The 27,254-nt window shown below is 49.2% G+C and overlaps 1 protein-coding gene across 1 annotated transcript in view; it reads right to left on the bottom strand.

Moving 5' to 3' along the window:
• The window catches only part of zbtb11 (zinc finger and BTB domain containing 11), a 46,017-nt gene that overhangs the window by 15,213 nt on the left and 3,550 nt on the right, over positions 1-27,254 (bottom strand). Inside the window, exons 2-7 of the mRNA XM_086006936.1 lie at positions 14,308-14,546; positions 12,038-12,269; positions 9,787-10,694; positions 6,316-6,492; positions 5,394-5,600; positions 3,200-3,344 (exon numbers count right to left, since the gene is read on the bottom strand). Coding sequence (XP_085863062.1) covers positions 3,200-3,344; positions 5,394-5,600; positions 6,316-6,492; positions 9,787-10,694; positions 12,038-12,269; positions 14,308-14,546 — 1,908 coding nt within the window. The remainder of the gene's footprint in view (positions 1-3,199; positions 3,345-5,393; positions 5,601-6,315; positions 6,493-9,786; positions 10,695-12,037; positions 12,270-14,307; positions 14,547-27,254) is intronic.

Below are 27,254 nucleotides of genomic sequence, written 5' to 3'. Positions count from 1 at the left end.
CTGATTTTTTTTTTAGTGTAATGGAAAGGTGTACCTCCCTCCTTATTAGTCTGTTCCGGTGATGTCACTGATGGTGAGTGAGACAGAGTGGCTCCATACTAAGCAGCAAGGGTACGACTACCTGCTGCTCTGTGATGACCCAAGAAAACTTGTTACATGGTTTCCTGGTGCCACTCAAGAGTGTATGAACATTGCTCCTATTGCCACCAAAAGGAGGAGGTGGAGAAGCAGAGAGGTTTGAGGGACGGTAGGATTCCAGAGAGTGGGACCTCGGCAACTGAAGACACAACTGACAGTGATGTGGTGAAGGGAGGGCGTTGCTCACATACTAGCGTGAGAGGAACAGAGTGTTTGGGGTGTGTGTAGGGCCGAAGGAGTCTACAAAGATTGGGAGAGATAAGATCACAGATGGGGGTTTAAACACAACAAGAAGAATTTTAAATGTGAAGCGTTAGGGGACTGGAAACCAATGTAAGTCAGTGAGGATGGAGTGATGGGTTAGTGGGATTTGGCGCAGGATAGGATACAGGCAGCATGGATGAGCTGGGGTTTATGGAGAAATGCACTGTTTACTATGAAGTCACATCAAGATGCACAGGGATGTACCCGGTCATTGACAACATTTCAGTGGTCAACTAAGGAGCCAGACTCATCCTTACCTTGGTAAGAAAATTGCTTTTTTCAAATGTCAATCAAACTTCTGATGCCAATATGTTCTTCTACAAAAAGGGATTAGTCATAGAGTTTTACAGCACAGAAAGAGGCCCTTCGGCCCATCGTGTCTGCGCCGCCCATCCATCCCTGTCCAGTCTAATCCCATTTTCCAGCATTTGGTCCATAGCCTTGTATGCAATGGCATTTCAAGTGCTCATCCAAATGCTTCTTGAATGTTGTGAGGGTTCCTGCCTCTACCACCCTTTCAGGCAGTGAGTTCCAGATTCCAACCACCCTCTGGGTGAAAAAGTTCCTCCTCAAATCCCCTCTAAATCTCCTGCCCCTTACCCTGAATCTATGCCCCCTTGTTATTGACCCCCCTACTAAGGGGAAAAGTTCCTCTTTATCTACCCTATCTATGCCCCTCATCATTTTGTACACCTCAATCAGGTCCCCCCTCAGCCTTCTTTGCTCCAAGGAAAACAACCCCAGCCTGTTTAGTCTTTCTTCATAGCTGAGGCGCTCCATCCCAGGTAACATCCTGGTGAATCTTCTCTGCACCCTCTCCAAAGCAATCACATCCTTCCTATAGTGAGGCGACCAGAACTGCACACAGTACTCCAGCTGTGGCCTCACCAGCGTTTTGTACAGCTCCATCATAACCTCCCTGCTCTTATATTCTATGCCTCGGCTAATGAAGGCAAGTATCCCATATGCCTTTTTAACCACCTTATCTACCTGTTCTGCTGCCTTCAGAGATCTATGTACATGTACACCAAGGTCCCTCTGACCCTCTGTACTTCCTAGGGTCCTACCACTCATTGTGTATTCCCTTGCCTTATTTGTCCGTCCAAAATGCATCACCTCGCACTTTTCAGGGTTAAATTCCATTTGCCACTTTTCCGCCCATCTGACCAACCCGTTTATATCGTCCTGTAGCCTGAGGCTTTCCTCCTCACAATTTACCACCCCACCAATTTTCGTGTCATCTGTGAACTTACTGATCATACCTTTTACATTCTCATCCAAATCATTTATGTAGATCACAAACAACAAGGGACCCAGCACCGATCCCTGAGGTACCCCACTGGACACAGGCTTCCAGTCACAAAAGCATCCTTCGATCATCACCCTCTGCCTCCTGCCACTCAGCCAGTTTAGGATCCAACGCGCCAAGGCACCCTGGATCCCATGGGCTCTTACCTTCTTGACCAGTCTCCTATGCGGGACTTTGTCAAAAGCTTTACTGAAGTCCGTGTAAACCACATCCACAGCATTTCCCTCATCCACCCCCCTAGTCACCCCCTCAAAAAATTCAATCAGATTTGTCAGACATGATTTACCCTTGACAAAGCCATGCTGACTATCCCCGATTAATCCTTGCCTCTCCAAGTGGAGACTAATTTTGTCCCTCAGAATTTTTTCCAATAATTTCCCTACCACAGATGTTAGGCTCACTGGCCTGTAATTTCCTGGTTTATCCCTGCTACCCTTCTTGTATAATGGTACTACATTAGCTGTTCTCCAGTCCTCTGGTACATCCCCTGTGGCCAGAGAGGTTCTGAAAATTTGTGTCACAGCCCCTGCAATCTCCTCCTTTGCCTCCCACAGCAGCCTGGGATACATCTCGTCCGGGCCTGGGGATTTATCCACTTTTTGGCCTGCTAAAACCGCTAGCACCTCCTCCCTCTCGATGCTAATATGTTCAAGTATGTCACAGTCCCCTTGCCCGATTTCTATGTCTGCATCGTCTCTCTCCATAGTGAACACAGATGCAAAAAATTCATTTAAAACCCCGCCTACATCATCTGGCTCTACACACAGATTGCCACTTTGGTCCCTAATGGGCCCTACCCTTTCCCTGGTTATCCTCTTGCCCTTAATATACTTATAAAACATCTTAGGATTTTCCTTTATTTTGCTCGCCAGTGTTATTTCATGGCCCCTCCTCGCCCTCCTAATTTCTTTTTTAAGTATGCCCCTGCACTTTTTATACTCCTCTAGGGCTTCTTCCGTCTTTAGTAACTGCCAAAAGCCCCCCTTTTATTTCTAATGCATTTTTGTATATCCCTTGTCATCCAAGGTTCCCTTTGCTTGTTGGTCCCACCCTTGACCTTTACAGGAACATGTTGGCGTTGTACTCTCTCTATTTCCCTTCTGAAAGGATTACTTAGAACAAAAAGTGCACCAGGCTTTCCTTCCCCTTTAACTCACAGTACATTAGCCGATCATGAACTCCACACTGCCAGTATTAAAGAAGGGGTGAAAAAATATTCATCTTCAACTGGGTGATTTCAGCACCAAGCAATCTTTAAAGTCAGCCAGCAGTAAGTCTCCTTACTGCAGAAGACACAATCATTGTAACATTTTTAATTTCTGAAGTGCTATAACGGAATGTAACCAGGAACAACTGAAGCAAGGAGAGATAGCTCACACCTGTTGACACCTGGGTGTTACTGGAGAAATGACACTGGGACAGTAACAAGGATGTCATACATTTCCCGTCAACTAACAACTATGTTTTGACACACCTTGATTTCCTTACCTGTGTGAACACTATTGTGTTCCTGAAGACTGCGTTTTGTAGCAAATGATTTTTCGCACACTTCACAGCTGAATTCCCTTTTACCTTCATGGTGAGCCATGTGTAGTCTTAGACTATGTTTATAGCCAAAGGTCTTTCCACATAACTAAAGAATGGAGAAAGTAAAGTTAAAATATTGAAACATTCTTTGTTTTACAGTACAACCATCTAAAGGTGTCCACTCCTGTCTTGAAAGCGCCAACTCCCTCACTGGGTTACAGTTACACAGGCATCGCTTACCCTCTGGCACCTCCTCTGACCAGCCATTATTTATGTGCGAGTCAAACCTGATCCTGTCCTCAACCAGTGTCCACACTTGTAGTACTGGTCACTGTACAGCAAACAGAAGAGGGAACCCTGGCAATTTTATCTTCCTTAGCACAGTGGTGCTGTGGCCAACTGTAGCACCCCTACCAGTTCCGCAGCCGAGACCAGCTAACCAGCATAGACCAGAACTCAAACTAGGAACCTTACTGATTTGTTTAACTCAAAGATGGAAGTTCAAACCTCTGGAACACTGGGTTGGCTATTAATTTGGAGAAATTGAGCAATTCTGCACCATTTTCGGTGTTTAGATTACTGTTTTCCATTTTCACTTTTTTTGGGGTGGTGATAATGGCATCAGGCAGCTTTTCCTTGACCAATGCAATCAGACACAAGCAGTATTAAACTTTTTATATAATACTACAGCTTCTTTCCCTAATAATTTATCAATTATTTATGTTGCATTAAACAAGTAGTCCATTCTTTGGTATTTTAAAATAAATGTGTGAATATATTGAAAAAAGATCCTGTTTTGCAAAGTGTTTCAGACATTAACAACCAGGTCAAATGCCTATACCATAAGGAACTATTTCATCAAAGTCCAATTTGAGAAAAGGATAATTAGTTAGTTAAATTTTCCACTGTTATCTTTTCTGAAGGATAAAATACATTAAAATATTTATATACACTCACATATATATTTATATACCATATGATGACTGACGTAAGAAAACTACTAGGCACTTGGTCTAAGCATTAGACAAAGCTTTAATCAACTGTTTTACAACATGGAGGTCTAGTTGTGTCCTTCACTAGCTCCTGTTAAGAATGTCCTGCGCAAGCTGGGCCCGTGTATTTATACTCTCCCTGGACAGCGCCACCCGCAGGCCGCTCAGTATTATTTCATAAGTCTTTCTTTCATGAATGACTGATTCATGTCAATGACTTCACCTCCATTAAATATTTCTCACATCTCATGGAGACAATATCAGTTGAGAACAGAAAAAATGGTGAAAAAGATTTGAGAGATGTTACTGGAACTAATCCGCAATCTGCACATCAGTGCAATTGTGTTCGAAATGAATATTTACATTTAACTTATTTGTATTACTTACCCAATATATGGTACAAACAGAATACACAATAAGTTGCGAGATACATTTCATTTCTGTTGTGGCACTGATTAGCACTCATGGGATTAAAAAATATTACAGCTAAATCATCATACAGCTAAGCATTCATAAATTCCTTATATAAATGACTGTTTCCTATATTCGCATTTAAAAAAAATAGATTTCTATAGTAAAACAACATTAATTTTACAAAGAATTTCCTGTGTACAATAGAATCAATCCTTCATCCCAAGGGAATGAGTTTTCCATCAGTGTTTTGAAGAACACAGCACATTCCTGTAATTTTGCACCATCATCTTGAACAGTAATCAGAGTTTATGATTTAAAATTTTACTCATTATTTATTCAGTGGTAGAGGGAATAACATCAAACATTGCTTACTGAGGAGAAGGATATTCAATTAGACAAAGCCAGAGGTAAGATGATCCAATGTCATTATACAGGGGACCTCAGTCAATAGCCATGCCGATTACCAACAAAACTCATTAGCTGTAAGGTTGTCAAGTTCAAATGTCAACCCAAAATTGAGACTGTCAAAGACATTGTTGCTGAACCAACACTGAACGTGCCAAGAGTCTGTAATGCAAACAAATACCGCTTGTCCTAGTTTCATGCCTCACTCAATTCTTCCGTCACTACTACTATTCCAACAACTACAGCATGCACTTATGTAGTACCTTTAACATAGAAAAATGTCCCACGGCACTGAAAAGTTCTCTTTAAAATGCTAGCAGAAACCTATCACAATGAATTCTCACCTTGCACACATGTGGCTTGACACCTGTGTGTTTAAGCATATGAAGTCGCAGATTATAGGGTTTGGGCAATGTTTTTCCACAGATATCACAGATGAACTGTCGCTTTGTCCTTCCTCCAGGACTCTCATCTATTTGCTCATTGTTCCGTTTGTGCCGTAGAAGATGAGAAAGCAGAGAGGCTTTGTAGAGGAACTCCTTCTCACAGAGCTAAAGCAATAGGGAAATAATGAAGTGAGATTACTGTTATAGTAAAATCTTAGAACAGAAGTGCATGCTGCACTATTTGCATGAATTCTACTGTCCAGTTTTGTTTTCTTCCCCCTACCCCTTCCTCCTTTCAGTAGCAGAGTGCAGCTCCACAGGGACCAGCAGCCTTCTGATACCTCGCCCATTCTTTATTTGTGAGCACCAAGAGTGTGTGTTGGTACATCAAAGGAAGGCATCAGAGACAAGCCTAATCAGTGACTTTCATATATGTGCACAACAGGGTTAAGATAATTAAGCACAGACTAGGCCTAGATCTGTATGAATCAGTACCACATCATGCAATAGATGTATCTGCTAAGCCATCAATGAAGCTTAGTTTTTGATTTTATGCTAGGAAAGGTTGCTATATGTCTTCCACCTCCTTGCCACCCCTACTCCAGGTGTGTCTGAGGTATCAAGACATAGGAAATTCACTATTAGGAGCACTAAACACCTTTATTGCAGCCCTGTCAAAATAACAATAATGTAAATTAGCAAATTACCAGCTTTATTGGAATAAGGACAGTAAAATTATTACAAATTAGTAACTTTGCTCTGAATCTGCAAAATTTGCATTCTGTGCACAAAACTAAAACAGCTGTTTCTATCAACAGTACAAGACAATACTGGAGCATTTTACTGGAATTGGAATTTTTCAATTCCTCATAATTCTTACTGGACATTTAAATTCTTTGATTCTGTTGTGGGTCATCATGTGCATCATCAAGGTGTAACGTTTTGGGAAATTTTTTCCACATTCATTACATTTGTGCTCCATCTCTACATCATCTCCCTCTACGATAGTTCGTTTTGGCTGCATCTTTCTACCTCTCTTCACCAATTTCTGGGCAACCTGTGGAAGAAAGAATTTCATTCTTTACATATTTCTGGGGTAATAGGTACAGGGCTCTCGAGTAGCGCAGCTATACAGTTCATTATATATAGGCTTTCAGAGCACAGTACTAATTTATATTTTATTTTTTGTGATGATATAAACCGCTCTATTTTCTAGCTAGTCCCTATGCTCTTCAAAGGCCAAATGTTATCTCTAGGGGACGACAGGCAAGCAAGCTACTCCCAAGCCTCTGGAATGCTGCTCTCAATCTCCCCAAAGATGCCTACGACAGCAGCCAGGGGATAACTGATGTTTACTTTCTCTTGTGGGGAAAGATGCCTGCTCTTTGCTTGGTGTTTTTCTGCAGCAGCTTTGCTGAAACTGGCACATCAATGACACAAAGAATCAAACATGCCGCCATAGGATTTTTGCTTAAAAAGGTGCTAGCTAGTTTGCATAATGACAGGCATCTATTTGGGTCACCTAGCCCAATCCTTCCATCACTCAGGTGACCTGCATCTGGACTCTCCCGAATTTATTGTATCAAGTGAATAACCACAGGTAAAATGACCAAGAACATAAAATTGTGAGATTTTATGATTACAGAAGGTAAGTACTGCAGGAAATACAGGGACAGAGTGATCTCCTGGACGAGTTTCGATCGCCTAGATGGGTCAGAGAGGAATTTCCCAGATTTTCTCTCCCAAATTGGCCATTGGGTTTTTTATCTGGTTTTTCGCCTCTCCCGGGAGATCACATGGGTTCGGGTGGGATGGAGAGTGGAAGTAGATTTGAGGTTAGGATCAGATCAGCCATGATCTTATTGAATGGCGGAGCAGGCTCGAGGGGCCGATTGGCCTACTCCTGCTCCTATTTCTTATGTTCCCTTATGTTCTCTCCTACCCTCAAAAGGCTCAACCTTATAATCTAAGTGTCAGTTTGGGTCAGTGGCAAAAGGCTGCAAGGTCAAGTCTACACCAGGATGAGCACATCGTCTAAGCTGATTCTTCAGTGCTGCATTGTCAGAGGTGCCATCTGCCTGTTCCGGTGGACCTGAAAGATCCCAGGACACTATTCCACTAACCCTAACCGTGTTCTGGTCAACGTTAATCCCTCAACCAACATCACCAAAAGAGATTAACTGGTCATTCATCTCATTGGTGACCTTGCTGTGCACAAAGTGGTTCCAGAGCTATTCTACATAACGATAGTGACTACACTGCACAGAAAATGGATTACTTTTGAATTGTAGTCACGGTTTCGTTAGAAAAAATGGCAATCAATTTATGCACAGCAAGGTCCCACAAACAGGAGTGAAATAAAAGATGAGCTAATCTGTTTTTATTCTAGTTCTCTTTAATCTTGGCCAAGACACCAGGAGAACTCTCTGCTCTTCTTCAAATAGTGCCATGGGATCTTTTAGACATCAACAGGCAAGTGGGATCTTGGTTTAATGTCACCTGAAAGACAGCACCCCTTCGGCACTATTGAAATGTCAGCCTAGATTATGTACTCAAGTCCTGGAGTGAGGCTTCAACCTACAAGCCTCTGACTCAGTGGGAAGAGTGTTACCACTGAATTAATCTGACTTCACTCTATTTTACATATTTATTCCAACTCAATTGACAATGACAGTTTTAAAATAAATCCCCAAAATCAATCTATACTGAAGGTTAGATGTAAAGGATGCTCTATTTTTGCTGTTAAACAAAAGTTTCCATTCCACAAGTTCTTTGACGTTAATTATTTCACTTGTTCAAAGGAATGAGATTACAGATATTATTTTAAAGTGCCCCAGCTGCATGTAAAATTCCACAGAAACTATCCAAAAGCTGCTTAGTGCCTCAGTGGTTTCACTGCCTTTGAACAACAAAAATCTCACTGGGTCTTTTAAAGCTCACAGTGCAGACCCTTTTAGTAATCTCTTAACAGAGCCGATTTTTGAAACCACTCAACCTAGTGAAAGACTGAAGAGCTCATTAAAATACAGATCAGATTTCAAACAAACTAAAGGTAAAAAGTGTTGAGAAATAAATAGGCCAGATCACAAGCTTTCCTCCGCCCTTTCAATCATTCCCTGAATACACATTTTAGACACTGACCTCTGTTTTTGTTAAGGGGGGGTTACAATTACTACCTCACTAAAAAACTGTTATTTTTGTTGTTTCTAATTTTTTTATTTCCCCTGCGCCTCGGAGGACATTGACGTCTTTGCAGTTCCAGTTCCACGGGCAATTTCCAGTACCTCACCCAAATGGCTATTATTTATCTCACAGCTTACCAATACCCACTGTCGAGGTTTTAGACAGTGTGCGCATCACACCAGAGCCCAATCGTGTCCTCACCTGTGCTCTTCCAGCAGCAGGTGCTGGATCAACAGCAAGAATCCGGACCAAGTTCTCTTCTCTAGCTCATGATAGGTGAAGCCAACTGTAACACCCAGCCACCATCAGTAAACTCAACACAGACTGGTGTTCAACGTGGGATGTCCCTGGTGTGTGTGTGGCCCAGCTACTCACTGAATAGTTCACTGAACCATTGGTGGAAAAACCATCCTTTTTACTTTTTTTTTTTTTAAGGTGATGTCTCATTGGTTTTTATTTTAACAGTGGGGTAGGTCGTGTAGTGGATGTGTGACTGGACTAATAATCCAGAGAATGCAAGTTCAAATCCTACCATGGTAGTCTGAGAACAGGGAAAGAAATCGGCCATCCTTACACGGTCTGACCTACATGTGACTCCAGTCCCACACCAATGCGGTTTACTCTTAATTGCCCCTTGAAGTGGCTTAGCAAGCCACTCAGTTGTATTAAACCGCTACAAGAGACTGCAGCAGCTCAAGAAAAAGATCCACCACCACTTTCTCGAGGCAATTACGAAGGGCAATAAATGCCAGCATTGCCTGCGACGCCCACATCCTAAGAATTCATTTTAAAAAGCTACGATGCTTGCAAAAATAAACCAAAACCGCCAAACTAGGCAACAAAAGATATTATCCTGAAACCAACATTGGTGAAATATGGTTTAGGTTACAAGATTTACAAAGTTCTAATATAATCTTAGGGTGCAGCCAACTTAAATCAATTTTGTGCCGTTTATAATCCAAATAAACCCCAACCCTTCCCATAACTTCCTATTGCTTTGTAATAAGGGTCTATATATTGCTTTATTCAATATTCTGGTGAAAACCAGACAAAGCAATTTCTGTAATAGACTAGAAATATCAGGCCAATATGGCACTGGATTAGGATATATCTGCATATCATTATCCACAGTCCATTTTCCAAAACGCACTGCAGTTAAATGTCATACCTGCTGTGTGGCAGATTTTAGGTTGGTTTTTCTGGCCCGCAGCTTCTTCTCGGTACCTTTGTGTAGCCGAATGTATCCACCTTCAGCCAGCGTACGTTGGCGTAATCTGCTTTTGTAAGTATCATCTAAAAGGCACTTGGAAGAAGAGGCAACAGCAACAACTTTCTGTTTGTCGTGTAATTTCGGTGGCCGACCACGCTTTCGCTTTGGCACCTCTGACACATTGCTACTCAGAGTGTCTACAGGCTCCTCTTTTACTTGATTTTCATTCCCATTCCCGTTAACAGCGGGTGTGTCCATCTGTACATCAGCGCTGGGAGTTTTTGCCACATCCTTGGCATTACTCTCTGTGCTTTCCACATCTGGCACACTTCCACTGGACTCCACAGGTTCAGTCTGTTCATTAGCCTGGCTGTTTTCATCATCACTGCCTTCTACAGGGCAGTCTAGAGTACCTTGGCTTTGCTGAACGGTCAGTTCTTCAACTGTCAGTGCCTCTTCTGCTTCATCCGTTACTGCTTCTTTCAGGGTCTCATCTTCCATACTGGATGGAGGGGCTTCAGCAGGTACAGGAATCTGTATGGTCTCCTGAAGTTGCACGATTATGGAGTCCTCACTAGTGTTTTCAATAGTTTCAGGTTCCTGATGTTCTAAAGTATTAACATCCATAGGCATCTCCACTTCTGGGGTGTTGACTCTGGAATTGACAGTTTTTACATCTCCTTTTTGGTACACTGTAATTTTCCTTTCTTCCAGCTGCTTGTGTACATGTTCGCATATCTCCAGAACTTCATACATCAGTAGATGCCGTGCCAATGTGGCAACATCAGCCATGTGACAGAAATCAAACGCCAAAACAGATGTGTAGGCAAATTCCAACAATGGAAGAAAACTTGTCTTATTAAACCCTAGAAGGGAATTTTTAAAAAAGTGCAGTATTTTACATAAATGTTGTTTTCAAACTGACAATAATTATAAATATACCAATTCCAACTGTATGGTAGCTTACTGTGTTGGAGCACCAACATGAAATGCTAGTTTGATTGCCCCCTTTGCAGAATCTCAATTTCAGTTGTGTCATTGTAGGAGTTGCTGACCAAGAACCAAAAACTTCACCATGAAAAAAGGGGAAAAATTAGAATACACTTTCACATTTCCTGGTGGCTGTTTCAACATACACCTGGGTCTGGTGGTGTCTGGGATTAAGTTGCCTGGCCTCTTGGCCATATATTGTGCACGCATCAAGATGGCCAGAGCAGATTGTAAAACAGAACTAAAATGCAAGATATAATTCAAATCTCAAATACTTCTGCTAACTACGGCAATTGTGCAATTAAACTGAATAATTTAATTGAAGATTCATGTAATCAAAGACTCTTCTTTCACACATTGCTTTCTATAATCATTACCATTTATTAATGGAATGCAAATATGAAACTCAAACCATCTCCATTCATTTTTAAAATCAACGTGGTCATCAGATTTTGTCAGGTCTTATGGGGTAAACTGATGTAGGCTCACTGCAGTATACTAAAAGCCAAATGTAGAAACCCGATGACAACAAATTAATGAGCAGAAATCCACCCGAGGGAAAAAAATTGCACATAAACAAGTTATCCAAACAACCTTATTCAATTCAAGATGGTAAGAAAGAAGGAGCTAATTATATTGTATACAATGGAATCCATCATCTCCCACTTGGTGGCGGGTAGCCAGAGGTGACCAAAATGGGCGGAGGATGGTTCAGTCTATAAATGAATAGCTGGGGCATTAGGGGGGCTATTTGGGTGCAGTACACGAGGATGACCAGCACCTGTGAAATCGTACTGCAGCTGGGGTATGTGGGGGTTAGTGCCTTCAAGAGAAGATAAGCAAGAAAGGTCAAAAAAGAGGGAGCAGTGTCAGAGCGAAAGAAAAGAAAGAACATGTCCCAATTACATTGTGCCACTGGCCTCGTTAAATCCATCATGCTATAGTTAATATTGAACGTGGCCCAATAGGCTTGAATAGTAGTCTCGTACTCCTGCTACTGATTGAGAAAGTCAGTTCTGCCGTAATACAGACAAAGCTTGCACATACTACTCAGCAAGAGTAAAACTCCTCTATAACCTAGTGCATTGCTTCATGCTATTGGGTGAAGCTTACCCTCACTCCTTAGCAAAAGTGAAACCACTTAATGTCGTTACTGAGGATGAACACTACAATTCCTAGCCATAATGGGCGCATACATAATTACTTGATTATTCCATACCTGAAAGATCCACAACAGCTTCATGACTGGAGACTGCCCCCTTTTCAATGAAGAGCTCTCGAAAATATTCGCTGCTTGCTGCCAGAATGGACTTATGTGCTTTGTACTCCTCTCCCTCAATCAGGAGTGTGACATCACAGAACTGATTGGATAGTCTCTGAAGGTTCAATTGCTCTAACACTACTTGACAGTGCTTTTCAGATTCCTGTTTCACAAGGCCTTTGCTATCCACCTGAATAAATCAATTTATTTATATATTTCAAACTCATGTGTTACAATAATTTACAAAGTCAATCAGTAACTGACTACTTATCAATTACTTGAAGAACCACAAAATACCATTTTCAACTTCAACCATCATCCATCTAGCTCTGTTAGTGGTTTTTAAAATTAGGAATGGGTTCGATAGGGTAGACATAGAGAAGATGCTTCCACCTGTGGGGACGTCCAAAACTAGGGGTCATAAATATAAGATAGTCACTAATAAATCCAATAAGGAATTCAGGAGAAACTTCTTTAATCCAAGTGTGGTGAGAACGTGGAGCTCGCTACCATGTGGAGTGGTTGAGGTGAATAGCATAGATGTAGTTATAGGGAAGCTAGATAAGTATATGAGGGAGATAGGAAATGAAGGAGGTGCTGATAGGGTTAGATGAAGTAAGGTGGGAGGAGGCTCGTGTGGAGCATAAATACCGGCATAGACATGTTGGGTCAAATGGCCTGTTTCTGTGCTGTAAAATTCTATGTAACAACTGAACATATTGCTAGAAGATATGGGTGAAAAAGGTTTAAAATGTAGTCTGCTGACTTCAGTAAAACAAGGAACAGTAGAAGTACCAAAGCACAAAATTTCATGGATTTGCTTTCTCTGCTGAAATACTAGAGTTTGCATCACCAATAAAACCTGCGTGCTTATCATGCTCCAGAACCCCGAGAGAAACCACTAGCTTCATTAAGACTTAATTAAGTTATGGCCTGGCAACATTGGGAAGAGGTGTAAGGGCTGAGAATATGGGAAAAACAAAATACCCAGTTATTGCTGTACATCAATCAATAGGAATATTGTAAATTACCCATTGATCATGTATTCTGTAGTTTACAGATGCAAAATTGCACATGAACAAAGCATGATCAAGTTATATTGAGCATGCCATTGAGATAAGAAATTTGTAACAGCTAACATATAAGATAATGCTTTTGTAACAGGAGCTCAAGAATTGTAACTCGAAAGACATTGCTTCCTCAGTTAAACTATCTTGGTTGTAAATGCTTTATATTATTTGAGATATTAATGCTTTGAATAAATGAACTTGTGAGCATATTTTTTTCCCGTCATTGATTGAACTTGCATAAATAAAGCTAGCTAATTAACAGTATCATGTAGTAGGGTGCCGAGTTATATGAATGAGGAAAGTGCCAGATTAAATTCCTGGCCTTTGCAGAAATAGCTCATTTCATCCAGGACAGCGATAGTGTGCTACATTTGGGCCTTTTATCCAGACTAGGAAATGGGAAGGAAGGAAAAAATGTTCCCACTCCTGACTGTTGGACAGTGACCCCATTGGAAATCTACAGGTGTGGGCAACATGGTGAAGAACTGCTCTGTTCGCTATGTGTAGCAACATTGTAAATACATTCAAAGAGATTATGTTTATGATTCTGCTACACATGACATCGAGAGCAACTCTACTCTCAGCCTTCCCCCCTTAGCTTGACAAGTGAAGATGAGGCAGGCTTGGTTGTGATTTTCCTGCCCCCACTGCACGCTGCCCTAACATTACTGGTCAGGTTTACAAATGAAAAACAACCACTTGGATGTCTATGAAATCATATCCCTGGGCAACACTGTTTTCACAAAAATAGGAGTAAAGGGGAGAGGGTGGGAAATTGGTGGAGGGGGGAAAAAAAAAAAATCGACATAAATTGTTAACTGTTACTCGAAGGTATTTTTACAGCTCCCATTATTAGTCCATTAATTGGGTTAGGTTCTTTGTGGTTATCATTGCAAATTAATCAAAGCAGGCATAACACGCTTTTTCCTAACATTAACAGTGTATCGTTACTTATTCCATTATATTGCTTTGTACCAGGCTGGTAGGGAGCTATTTTGCCTGTAGACTTCCTGAACTTTAAGTGGACTATCTGCATTGTGATAGTTAAACTAAATAAAACTTTAACAGATCAGTGTTGGACACCCACATTATGGTTGAACCTCCCTGGAACCCCTTGAGTACACAGTTCAATCTGTGCGAGAACAAAATATTACTTACAAACACCAATTCCTGCTTTGGGGCGGTTTTCTTTTTTGTAGGCCTTGGAGGGGCACTGGATCTTCCCTCGGAATTACTCAACTCCTCATCAGTTTCATTGCTATCCCCCAGCATCGGAGCATCTATTCCCAGCTGCTCCAGGATTTCCAGTGTATCGGCAGATACCGACTTGTTTCGGTCGACCTTTTCCTTGCAGTGAATACATTCTCGGATATAGTCTTTCACTTGCTTAAATATACCTGAAAATTAAACAAAACGTCATCAAAAATACAGGAAGGTCCACAGACACAGGCGCTCAGTTCTCCTTCCCATCCCATGAAAAAAAAATTAATAATGCAATGAATGGATTTTTATTTAAGTGTATAAGTTGGGGGGAGGGTCATGAAATTGAACATTTATGATTCATAGACATCTTGTCTTTGAAAGGCAGACTTAAATCAGTTTGAAATAGGTTTAAAAAGGTCATGATTTTTCAAAAAATTAAGTACTAAATTGCACTGTTTTGCCTGCTCTAACTTCTTGGAGCTTCCGTAACTCGCTATCATGACTACAATGAGATATGCTTTGCGTAGGTTTGTTTATCTAGAGGAAAACTGAGAAAGAAGTCATCTGATTTCAAATATTTTATACTCAAAATTGTATCTAGTGTGGGAACAGTGCCACTTTAATGATCTAAACACAAACTATACAAAATATTCTGTTCCCCATCTCGACTTCCACTCATGCTATTCTGGGAGTCTTTTAGTGAAATCTCAAAACGCCAAAAAAAACAAACACATCATAAAATCTGGTGTATATGCCATACTTTGTGAGGTTTTTAAAAATATATAATGCCATGTGGATGAAACACACAAACTTAATTCCATTTGATCAGTTATCTATCATTTCCTCCTTTCATTAGCCATGCCACACCACGATCAAAACGTGAGACAGAAAACTCATTCCTGTGCTTCTGTCAATGTTGTTATATAGGCATTAGGAATTGAGCATAAACAACAAAAGTTGAACTTGTGTCAGATATTGCTTTCTACTCTCTGGAAAATAATTTTTGCTTTTGCTCAGTCTCCTCCAGACAGCCTACTAGAGATTGGGAACCATCACATATAAATCTTGTGTTGGGCATGTACTTCCTGTCCACAAACCTTATTGCCTCATTATGATTTTAGTCACGCTTTTCAGTCCAAACTGTAAACTGCTATGTTAACCTTCTCAATCTATTGGCTATGTCAACTGTCACAATATAGTTTCCGCCTCTGGCCACTAGGTGTCTCTGTGGAGTGAGTTTCTAAAATCTCTCTCCTTTTGTATATTAAACTTATTTTCATCAAGTGACCCTGGCCAACACCATGTGCAATTTACTAGTGTTAAGAAAAACAAATCAGTATCGTCAAACTTCATTTTATGCCAATGACACTTGCAACACTAATGCTGTTATTGTCACTCCACGATCTGCCAAAACTGAGCTGATCATGATGAATCACTTCAACCCACTTAAAAAAGGACCATCCCATCACTGATATTCTATGCAATTGCCTCCTCAAAAATTGACAAAATTTGCTCCAAGTTGACCAACAATGATCTGAATTTGACATTAATATGCAGTTGGGAGACTATTCTGTTGCCTCTCTCCTCTACCCACTTTCAGAAAATAATATTTTAGGACACAGTATGAATAATTTGAGATATGACATGTGGCAAGTGTAGCAGCCTTGGAAGAAACGGGTGACTTTGGGCCTATGGTTGCCAAAGCTTTCCTTCAAAGCGGTTTTCCTCACCTCATGTCTGTGTCTGTTATAAACTTATTGATTGCTGTGATTAGTCAATAACTCCATTATCACTGCATTATGCGACTACCAGGATGGTAGAAAGCGAACGAAATGGACCGTGGTCGGTTTGTGTCTAGCAATTCTTATGTTCCAAGCAGGCTGACAAGCAGTTTCCAGAGCCATCAACATCAAGGCAACATTAGAAATAGAGTAATCTAAAAGAGCAAAGCTGATCATAATCATATTTAACAAGGGAGATTTTTAAAAATGAGATACATCGAAACAAATTACATCGGCAGGAATGAAACTTGTCATCTAATTTATATAAACTGGCAACATACCAGCAGTGAGGTGGCTGATAGTTCCATGTAAACTAAAGGCTCCAGTTTTGTACAAAGACATGCAGATTTACATCATTAAAAGTCGGCAGCTCCAGTTGTATATTTTAGTACCATGCAAGCTGCTAACTTTCGATTTATATAAATGTCTAGTTGTGATGAAGGGCGCCGCACAAAATAAGGTTGGATTGTATTTCTTTGAATTGCATTTCCAATACCGTCAGTCTGTTCTGTAAACCAACAGTAAATGGGCTGAGTGCCCGGGGTTTCACATAACATGAGCTGGGTGCCACGGTTGACAGTTGCGTCCTCTCCTCTCCGCCCCTCGTGCCCTGGCTGCAGCTTCCCCACCGCCCCACAGTACGGAGCATCTTCGTGCCGCCCTCCCCTCACTCACTCCTGTCCCTCTCGCCCTCCCCTCGCTCACTCCTGTCGCCCTCGCCCTCCCCTCGCTCACTCGTGTCGCCCTCCCCCTCCCCTTGCTCACTCCTGTCGCCCTCCCCCTCCCCTCGCTCACTCCTGTCGCCCTCCCCCTCCCCTCGCTCACTCCCGTCGCCCTCCCCGTCGCCCTCCCCTCGCTCACTCCCGTCGCCCTCCCCTCGCTCACTCCCGTCGCCCTCCCCTCGCTCACTCCCGTCCCCCTCCCCTCGCTCACTCCCGTCGCCCTCCCCTCGCTCACTCCCGTCGCCCTCCCCTCGCTCACTCCCGTCGCCGTCCCCTCGCTCACTCCCGTCGCCGTCCCCTCGCTCACTCCCGTCGCCCTCCCCTCGCTCACTCCCGTCGCCCTCCCCCTCCCCTCGCTCACTCCCGTCGCCCTCCCCCTCCCCTCGCTCACTCCCGTCGCCCTCCCCCTCCCCTCGCTCACTCCCGTCGCCCTCGCCCTCCCCTCGCTCACTCCCGTCGCCCTCGCTCGCTCCCGTCCCCCTCGCCCGCTCCCGTCCCCCTCGCCCTCCCCTGGCTCGCCCCCGTCCCCCGCGCCCTCCCCTGGCTCGCCCCCGTCCCCCGCGCCCTCCCCTGGCTCGCCCCCGCCCCCCGCGCCCTCCCCTCGCTCGCCCCCCCCCCTGGCTCGCCCCCCGCGCCCTCCCCTCGCTCGCCCGCCCTCGCGCCCCCGCGCCCTCCCCTCGCTCGCCCCCGCGCCCTCCCCTCGCTCCCGCGCCCTCCCCTCGCTCCCGCGCCCTCCCCTCGCTCCCCCGCGGCCCTCTTCTCGCTCGCTCCCGTCCCCCGCGGCCCTCCCCTCGCTCGCTCCCGTCCCCCGCGGCCCTCCCCTCGCTCGCTCCCGTCCCCCGCGCCCTCCCCTCGCTCGCTCCCGTCCCCCGCGCCCTCCCCTCGCTCGCTCCCGTCCCCCGCGCCCTCCCCTCGCTCGCTCCCGTCCCCCGCGCCCTCCCCTCGCTCGCTCCCGTCCCCGCGCCCTCCCCTCGCTCGCTCCCGTCCCCCGCGCCCTCCCCTCGCTCGCTCCAGCCCCCCGCGCCCTCCCCTCGCTCGCTCCCGTCCCCCGCGCCCTCCCCTCGCTCGCTCCCGTCCCCCTCGCCCTCCCCTCGCTCGCTCCTGTCCCCCTCGCCTCTCTCGCCCTCCCCTCGCTCACTCCTGTCTCTCTCTCAAATTTCAAATTCAAATCGCTTTATTGGCATGACAAGTTACATCTTACGTTGCCAAAGCATTGGAAAACATTCATGTTTGTTCACAAAAATACAGATCTATCCATACAGTGTATAAACAGATATATCCCTGAGTGTATAAATATACTTTCATATAATTTATATATACTCTTATCTTATCTTTAGTGGTTGTCCCTCTGTTTATGGCAAGCTGTAACATAGTGTGCCGCCAGTGTTATGCAACTTCTCTCTTCCCCCTCGTAGGTATGGGAGTTTTTAGTCGTCATTCAATTTTCTGAATTCCGGGCATATTTTTGTAAATTTTGGGTAGAAATTCTCCCTTATGCCCTGTTATTTTCTACAAGCTGTGAGGAAGTGCATCTCTGTCTCCACCATTCCCTGACTGCAGTGAGAGCATATCCTGTCCTCCCTTGGTAGCCGGGTCTGTCTGTGTCTACCTTTTTCGATCGCCAGGCTATGTTCACTAAGTCTGTACATTGTCAGGATTTTTCTCAGTTTGCTGTCCTTTACCATGGTCAGGTAATCAGCTATGTTGTATTGTCTGTTTAGGGCCAAGTAGCAATTGAGTTTGCTTTGGGTTTTTGTTGTTTCTGCCCAGTATGTCAGATATTTTTCCTTTTGCTTAGCGACGATTGTGTTGGGTCGAATTCTGTGTGTTACGCTGTCACTGTCCTGGGGCTGGTTATTGTTAGTAGTGTTAGTAGTTACTTCACGGAGTCCCAGGACTAGTTGACTCCCTCCCTCCCGTCTCTCTCTCCCTCCCTCCCTCCTCACTCCTGTCTCTCCCTCCCTCCTCACTCCTGTCGCTCTCCCTCCTCACTCCTCTCTCCTCACTCCTGTCGCTCTCTCCCTCCTCACTCCTGTCTCTCTCTCCCTCCCCACTCCTGTCTCTCTCTCCCTCCCACTCCTGTCTCTCTCTCCCTCCTCACTCCTGTCTCTCCCTCCTCACTCCTGTCTCTCTCCCTCCTCACTCCTGTCTCTCCCTCCTCACTCCTGTCTCTCCCTCCTCACTCCTGTCTCTCCCTCCTCACTCCTGTCTCTCTCCCTCCTCACTCGTCTCTCTCTCCCTCCTCACTCCTGTCTCTCTCTCCCTCCTCACTCTCTCTCTCCCTCCTCACTCCTGTCTCTCTCTCTCCCTCCTCACTCCTGTCTCTCTCTCTCCCTCCTCACTCCTGTCTCTCTCTCTCCCTCCTCACTCCTGTCTCTCTCTCTCCCTCCTCACTCCTGTCTCTCTCTCTCCCTCCTCACTCCTGTCTCTCTCTCTCCCTCCTCACTCCTGTCTCTCTCTCTCCCTCTCCCTCCTCACTCTCTCTCTCCCTCCTCACTCCTGTCTCTCTCTCTCCCTCCTCACTCCTGTCTCTCTCTCTCCCTCCTCACTCCTGTCTCTGTCTCTCTCTCTCCCTCCTCACTCCTGTCTCTCTCTCTCCCTCCTCACTCCTGTCTCTCTCTCTCCCTCCTCACTCCTGTCTCTCTCTCTCCCTCCTCACTCCTGTCTCTCTCTCTCCCTCCTCACTCCTGTCTCTCGCTCCCTCTCCCTCCTCACTCCTGTCTCTCGCTCCCTCTCCCTCCTCACTCCTGTCTCTCGCTCCCTCTCCCTCCTCACTCCTGTCTCTCTCTCTCCCTCCTCACTCCTGTCTCTCTCTCTCCTCACTCCTGTCGCTCTCCCTACTCCTGTCGCTCTCCCTCCTCACTCCTCTCTCCCTCCTCACTCCTGTCGCTCTCTCCCTCCTCACTCCTGTCTCTCTCTCCCTCCCCACTCCTGTCTCTCCCTCCCACTCCTGTCTCTCTCTCTCCCTCCTCACTCCTGTCTCTCTCTCCCTCCTCACTCCTCTCTCTCTCCCTCTCCCTCCTCACTCCTGTCTCCCTCCTCACTCCTGTCTCTCTCTCTCCCTCCTCACTCCTGTCTCTCCCTCCTCACTCCTGTCTCTCTCTCCCTCCTCACTCCTGTCTCTCCCTCCTCACTCCTGTCTCTCCCTCCTCACTCCTGTCTCTCCCTCCTCACTCCTGTCTCTCTCCCTCCTCACTCGTCTCTCTCTCCCTCCTCACTCCTGTCTCTCTCTCTCTCCCTCCTCACTCCTGTCTCTCTCTCTCCCTCCTCACTCCTGTCTCTCTCTCTCCCTCCTCACTCCTGTCTCTCTCTCTCCCTCCTCACTCCTGTCTCTCTCTCTCCTCCTCACTCCTGTCTCTCTCTCCTCTCCCTCACTCCTGTCTCTCTCTCCCTCTCCCTCCTCACTCCTGTCTCTCCCTCCCCTCACTCTTGTCTCTCTCCTCCTCACTCCTGTCTCTCTCCCTCCTCACTCGTCTCTCTCTCCCTCCTCACTCCTGTCTCTCTCTCTCCCTCCTCACTCCTGTCTCTCTCTCTCCCTCCTCACTCCTGTCTCTCTCTCTCCCTCCTCACTCCTGTCTCTCTCTCTCCCTCCTCACTCCTGTCTCTCTCTCTCCCTCCTCACTCCTGTCTCTCTCTCCTCACTCCTGTCTCTCTCTCCCCTCACTCCTGTCTCTCTCTCCCTCTCCTCTCCCTCCTCACTCCTGTCTCTCTCTCCCTCCTCACTGTCTCTCTCTCCCTCTCCCTCCTCACCTGTCTCTCGCTCCTCTCCCTCCTCACTGTCTCTCGCTCCCTCTCCCTCCTCACTCCTGTCTCTCTCTCTCCCTCCTCACTCCTGTCTCTCTCTCTCCCTCCTCACTCCTGTCTCTCTCTCTCCCTCCTCACTCCTGTCTCTCTCTCCTCACCTCCTGTCTCTCTCGCTCCCTCCTCACTCCTGTCTCTCCCTCCTCACTCCTGTCTCTCTCTCCTCACTCCTGTCTCTCTCGCTCCCTCCTCACTCCTGTCTCTCCCTCCTCACTCCTGTCTCTCTCTCCCTCCTCACTCCTGTCTCTCTCCCTCCTCACTCCTGTCTCTCTCTCTCCCTCCTCACTCCTGTCTCTCTCTCTCCCTCCTCACTCCTGTCTCTCCTCCTCACTCCTGTCTCTCTCTCCCTCCTCACTCCTGTCTCTCTCTCCCTCCTCACTCCTGTCTCTCTCTCTCTCCCTCCTCACTCCTGTCTCTCTCTCTCCTCCTCACTCCTGTCTCTCTCGCTCCCTCCTCACTCCTGTCTCTCTCTCCCCTCCTCACTCCTGTCTCTCTCTCTCCCTCCTCACTCCTGTCTCTCTCTCCTCCCTCCTCACGCCTGTCTCTCTCTCTCTCCCTCCTCACTCCTGTCTCTCTCTCCCTCCTCACTCCTGTCTCTCTCTCCCTCCTCACTCCTGTCTCTCTCTCCCTCCTCACTCCTGTCTCTCTCTCTCCCTCCTCACTCCTGTCTCTCCCTCCTCACTCCTGTCTCTCTCTCTCCCTCCTCACGCCTGTCTCTCTCTCTCTCCCTCCTCACTCCTGTCTCTCTCTCTCTCCCTCCTCACTCCTGTCTCTCTCTCCCTCCTGACTCCTGTCTCTCTCTCCCTCCTCACTCCTGTCTCTCTCTCTCCCTCCTCACTCCTGTCTCTCCTCCTCACTCCTGTCTCTCTCTCCCTCCTCACTCTGTCTCTCTCTCTCCCTCCTCACTCCTGTCTCTCTCTCCCTCCTCACTCCTGTCTCTCTCTCCCTCCTCACTCCTGTCTCTCTCTCCCTCCTCACTCCTGTCTCTCTCTCCCTCCTCACTCCTGTCTCTCTCTCTCCCTCCTCACGCCTGTCTCTCTCGCTCTCCCTCCTCACTCCTGTCTCTCTCGCTCTCCCTCCTCACTCCTGTCTCTCTCTCCCTCCTCACTCCTGTCTCTCTCTCCCTCCTCACTCCTGTCTCTCTCTCCCTCCTCACTCCTGTCTCTCTCTCCCTCCTCACTCCTCTCTCCCTCCTCACTCCTCTCTCTCCCTCCTCACTCCTCTCTCTCCCTCCTCACTCCTGTCTCTCTCTCTCCCTCCTCACTCCTGTCTCTCTCTCCCTCCTCACTCCTGTCTCTCTCTCTCCCTCCTCACTCCTGTCTCTCTCTCTCTCCCTCCTCACTCCTCTCTCTCCCTCCTCACTCCTGTCTCTCTCTCTCTCCCTCCTCACTCCTCTCTCTCCCTCCTCACTCCTGTCTCTCTCTCTCTCCCTCCTCACTCCTCTCTCTCCCTCCTCACTCCTGTCTCTCTCTCTCTCTCCTCACTCCTGTCTCTCTCTCTCTCTCTCCCTCCTCTCTCTCTCTCCCTCCTCACTCCTGTCTCTCTCTCCCTCCCCACTCCTGTCTCTCTCTCCCTCCCACTCCTGTCTCTCTCTCTCCCTCCTCACTCCTGTCTCTCTCTCCCTCCTCACTCCTCTCTCTCTCCCTCTCCCTCCTCACTCCTGTCTCCCTCCTCACTCCTGTCTCTCTCTCTCCCTCCTCACTCCTGTCTCTCCCTCCTCACTCCTGTCTCTCTCTCCCTCCTCACTCCTGTCTCTCCCTCCTGTCTCTCTCTCCCTCCTCACTCCTGTCTCTCTCTCTCCCTCCTCACTCCTGTCTCTCTCCCTCCTCACTCCTGTCTCTCTCTCTCCTCCTCACTCCTGTCTCTCTCTCTCTCCCTCACTCCTGTCTCTCTCCCTCTCCCTCCTCACTCCTGTCTCCCTCCTCACTCCTGTCTCTCTCTCTCCCTCCTCACTCCTGTCTCTCCCTCCTCACTCCTGTCTCTCTCTCCCTCCTCACTCCTGTCTCTCCCTCCTGTCTCTCTCTCCCTCCTCACTCCTGTCTCTCTCTCTCCCTCCTCACTCCTGTCTCTCTCCCTCCTCACTCCTGTCTCTCTCTCTCTCCCTCACTCCTGTCTCTCTCCCTCTCCCTCCTCACTCGTCTCTCCCTCCTCACTCTTGTCTCTCCCTCCTCACTCCTGTCTCTCTCCCTCCTCACTCGTCTCTCTCCCTCCTCACTCGTCTCTCTCTCCCTCCTCACTCCTGTCTCTCTCTCTCCCTCCTCACTCCTGTCTCTCTCTCCCTCCTCACTCCTGTCTCTCTCTCTCCCTCCTCACTCCTGTCTCTCTCTCCTCACTCCTGTCTCTCTCTCCCTCACTCCTGTCTCTCTCTCCCTCTCCCTCTCCCTCCTCACTCCTGTCTCTCTCTCCCTCCTCACTGTCTCTCGCTCCCTCTCCCTCCTCACTGTCTCTCGCTCCCTCTCCCTCCTCACTGTCTCTCGCTCCCTCTCCCTCCTCACTCCTGTCTCTCTCTCTCCCCTCCTCACTCCTGTCTCTCTCTATCCCTCCTCACTCCTGTCTCTCTCTCCCTCCTCACTCCTGTCTCTCTCTCTCCCTCCTCACTCCTGTCTCTCTCTCTCCCTCCTCACTCCTGTCTCTCTCTCTCCCTCCTCACTCCTGTCTCTCTCTCCTCACTCCTGTCTCTCTCGCTCCCTCCTCACTCCTGTCTCTCCCTCCTCACTCCTGTCTCTCTCTCCCTCCTCACTCCTGTCTCTCTCCCTCCTCACTCCTGTCTCTCTCTCTCCCTCCTCACTCCTGTCTCTCTCTCCCTCCTCACTCCTGTCTCTCTCTCCCTCCTCACTCCTGTCTCTCTCTCCCTCCTCACTCCTGTCTCTCTCTCTCTCCCTCCTCACTCCTGTCTCTCTCTCTCCCTCCTCACTCCTGTCTCTCTCGCTCCCTCCTCACTCCTGTCTCTCTCTCCCTCCTCACTCCTGTCTCTCTCTCTCCCTCCTCACGCCTGTCTCTCTCTCTCTCCCCCTCCTCACTCCTGTCTCTCTCTCTCTCCCTCCTCACTCCTGTCTCTCTCTCCCTCCTCACTCCTGTCTCTCTCTCTCCCTCCTCACTCCTGTCTCTCCCTCCTCACTCCTGTCTCTCTCTCTCCCTCCTCACTCCTGTCTCTCTCTCTCCCTCCTCACTCCTGTCTCTCTCTCCCTCCTCACTCCTGTCTCTCTCTCCCTCCTCACTCCTGTCTCTCTCTCCCTCCTCACTCCTGTCTCTCTCTCCCTCCTCACTCCTGTCTCTCTCCCTCCTCACTCCTGTCTCTCTCTCCCTCCTCACTCCTGTCTCTCTCTCTCCCTCCTCATGCCTGTCTCTCTCGCTCTCCCTCCTCACTCCTGTCTCTCTCTCCCTCCTCACTCCTGTCTCTCTCTCCCTCCTCACTCCTGTCTCTCTCTCCCTCCTCACTCCTGTCTCTCTCTCCCTCCTCACTCCTCTCTCCCTCCTCACTCCTCTCTCTCTCCCTCCTCACTCCTCTCTCTCTCTCCCTCCTCACTCCTGTCTCTCTCTCTCCCTCCTCACTCCTGTCTCTCTCTCCCTCCTCACTCCTGTCTCTCTCTCTCCTCCTCACTCCTGTCTCTCTCTCTCCCTCCTCACTCCTGTCTCTCTCTCTCTCCCTCCTCACTCCTCTCTCTCCCTCCTCACTCCTGTCTCTCTCTCTCTCTCCTCACATCCTGTCTCTCTCTCTCTCTCTCCCTCCTCTCTCCCTCCTCACTCCTGTCTCTCTCTCCCTCCTCACTCGTCTCTCTCTCCCTCCTCACTCCTGTCTCTCTCTCCCTCCTCACTCCTGTCCTCTCTCTCCCTCCTCACTCCTGTCTCTCTCTCCCTCCTCACTCCTGTCTCTCTCTCTCCCTCCTCACGCCTGTCTCTCTCTCTCTCCCTCCTCACTCCTGTCTCTCTCTCCCTCCTCACTCCTGTCTCTCTCCCTCCTCACTCCTGTCTCTCTCTCCCTCCTCACTCCTCTCTCTCCCTCCTCACTCCTCTCTCTCCCTCCTCACTCCTCTCTCTCTCTCTCTCTCTCTCTCCCTCCTCACTCCGGTCTCTCTCTCTCCCTCCTCACTCCTGTCTCTCTCTCCCTCCTCACTCCTGTCTCTCTCTCTCCTCACTCCTGTCTCTCTCTCTCCCTCCTCACTCCTGTCTCTCTCTCTCTCTCCTCACTCCTCTCTCTCCCTCCTCACTCCTGTCTCTCTCTCTCTCTCCTGTCTCTCTCTCCCTCCTCACTCCTGTCTCTCTCTCCCTCCTCACTCCTGTCTCTCTCTCCCTCCTCACTCCTGTCTCTCTCTCCCTCCTCACTCCTGTCTCTCTCTCCCTCCTCACTCCTGTCTCTCTCTCCCTCCTCACTCCTGTCTCTCTCTCCCTCCTCACTCCTGTCTCTCTCTCCCTCCTCACTCCTGTCTCTCTCTCTCCCTCCTCACGCCTGTCTCTCTCTCTCTCCCTCCTCACTCCTGTCTCTCTCTCGCCCTCCTCACTCCTGTCTCTCTCTCGCCCGCCCTCCCTCCCTCCTCTCGCCCTCCCTCCTCTCGCCCTCCCTCCCTCCCTCCTCTCGCCCTCCCTCCTCTCGCCCTCCCTCCCTCCTCTCGCCCTCCCTCCTCTCGCCCTCCCTCCCTCCCTCCTCTCGCCCTCCCTCCCTCGTCTCTCTCTCGCCCTCCCTCCCTCGTCTCTCTCTCGCCCTCCCTCCCTCGTCTCTCTCTCGCCCTCCCTCCCTCGTCTCTCTCTCGCCCTCCCTCCCTCGTCTCTCTCTCGCCCGCCCTCCCTCGTCTCTCTCTCGCCCTCCCTCCCTCGTCTCTCTCGCCCTCCCTCCCTCGTCTCTCTCTCGCCCTCCCTCCCCTCGTCTCTCTCTCGCCCTCCCTCCCTCGTCTCTCTCGCCCTCCCTCCCTCGTCTCTCTCTCTCGCCCCTCCCTCCCTCGTCTCTCTCTCTCGCCCTCCCTCCCTCGTCTCTCTCTCGCCCTCCCTCCCTCGTCTCTCTCTCGCCCTCCCTCCCTCGTCTCTCTCTCGCCCTCCCTCCCTCGTCTCTCTCTCGCCCTCCCTCGCTCCTGCCTCGCCCTCCCTCGCTCCTGCCTCGCCCTCCCTCGCCCTCGCCCTCCCTCGCTCCTGCCTCGCCCTCCCTCGCTCCTGCCTCGCCCTCCCTCGCTCCTGCCTCGCCCTCCCTCGCTCCTGCCTCGCCCTCCCTCGCTCCTGCCTCGCCCTCCCTCGCTCCTGCCTCGCCCTCCCCTCGCTCCTGCCTCGCCCTCCCTCGCTCCTGCCTCGCCCTCCCTCGCCCTCGCCTCGCCTCCCTCGCTCCTGCCTCGCCCTCCCTCGCTCCTGCCTCGCCCTCCCTCGCTCCTGCCTCGCCCTCCCTCGCTCCTGCCTCGCCCTCCCTCGCTCCTGCCTCGCCCTCCCTCGCTCCTGCCTCGCCCTCCCTCGCTCCTGCCTCGCCCTCCCTCGCTCCTGCCTCGCCCTCCCCTCGCTCCTGCCTCGCCCTCCCTCGCCCTCTGCCTCGCCCCTCCCCTCGCTCCTGCCTCGCCCTCCCTCGCTCCTGCCTCGCCCTCCCTCGCTCCTGCCTCGCCCTCCCTCGCTCCTGCCTCGCCCTCCCTCGCTCCTGCCTCGCCCTCCCTCGCTCCTGCCTCGCCCTCCCTCGCTCCTGCCTCGCCCCTCCCTCGCTCCTGCCTCGCCCTCCCTCGCTCCCCTCGCCCTCCCTCGCTCCTGCCTCGCCCTCCCTCGCTCCTGCCTCGCCCTCCCTCGCTCCTGTCTCTGTCTCGCCCTCCCTCGCTCCTGTCTCTGTCTCGCCCTCCCTCGCTCCTGTCTCTGTCTCGCCCTCTCCCTCGCTCCTGTCTCTGTCTCGCCCTCCCTCGCTCCTGTCTGTCTCGCCCTCCCTCGCTCCTGTCTCTGTCTCGCCCTCCCTCGCTCCTGTCTGTCTCGCCCTCCCTCGCTCCTCGCTCCGTCTCTGTCTCGCCCTCGCCCTCCCTCGCTCCTGTCTCTGTCTCGCCCTCGCCCGCTCCTGTCTCTGTCTCGCCCTCCCTCGCTCCTGTCTCTGTCTGTCTCGCCCTCCCTCGCTCCTGTCTCTGTCTCGCCCTCCCTCGCTCTCTGCCTCGCCCTCCCTCGCTCCTGTCTCTGTCTCGCCCTCCCTCGCTCCTGTCTCTGTCTCGCCCTCCCTCGCTCCTGTCTCTGTCTCGCCCTCCCTCGCTCCTGTCTCTGTCTCGCCCTCCCTCGCTCCCGTCTCTGTCTCGCCCTCCCTCGCTCCTGTCTCTGTCTCGCCCTCCTCGCTCCTGTCTGTCTCGCCCTCCCTCGCTCCTGTCTCTGTCTCGCCCCTCGCCTCCCTCGCTCCTGTCTCGCCCTCGCCCGCTCCTGTCTCTGTCTCGCCCTCCCTCGCTCCTGTCTCGGTCTCTGTCTCGCCCTCCCTCGCTCCTGTCTCTGTCTCGCCCTCCCTCACTCTGTCTCGCCCTCCCTCACTCTGTCTCGCCCTCGCCCTCCCTCACTCCTGTCTCGCCCTCGCCCTCCCTCACTCCTGTCTCGCCCTCGCCCTCCCTCACTCCTGTCTCTGCCCCTCGCCCTCCCTCACTCCTGTCTCTGTCTCGCCCTCCCTCACTCA

Source organism: Somniosus microcephalus, chromosome 14, assembly GCF_052327205.1.
Source record: "Somniosus microcephalus isolate GS21.2 chromosome 14, FLI_Smic_1.0, whole genome shotgun sequence".
Taxonomy (NCBI): Eukaryota; Metazoa; Chordata; class Chondrichthyes; order Squaliformes; family Somniosidae; genus Somniosus; species Somniosus microcephalus.
The sequence above is the reverse complement of the archived record's forward strand: the minus strand, read 5'-3'. Positions and strand labels throughout refer to the sequence as shown.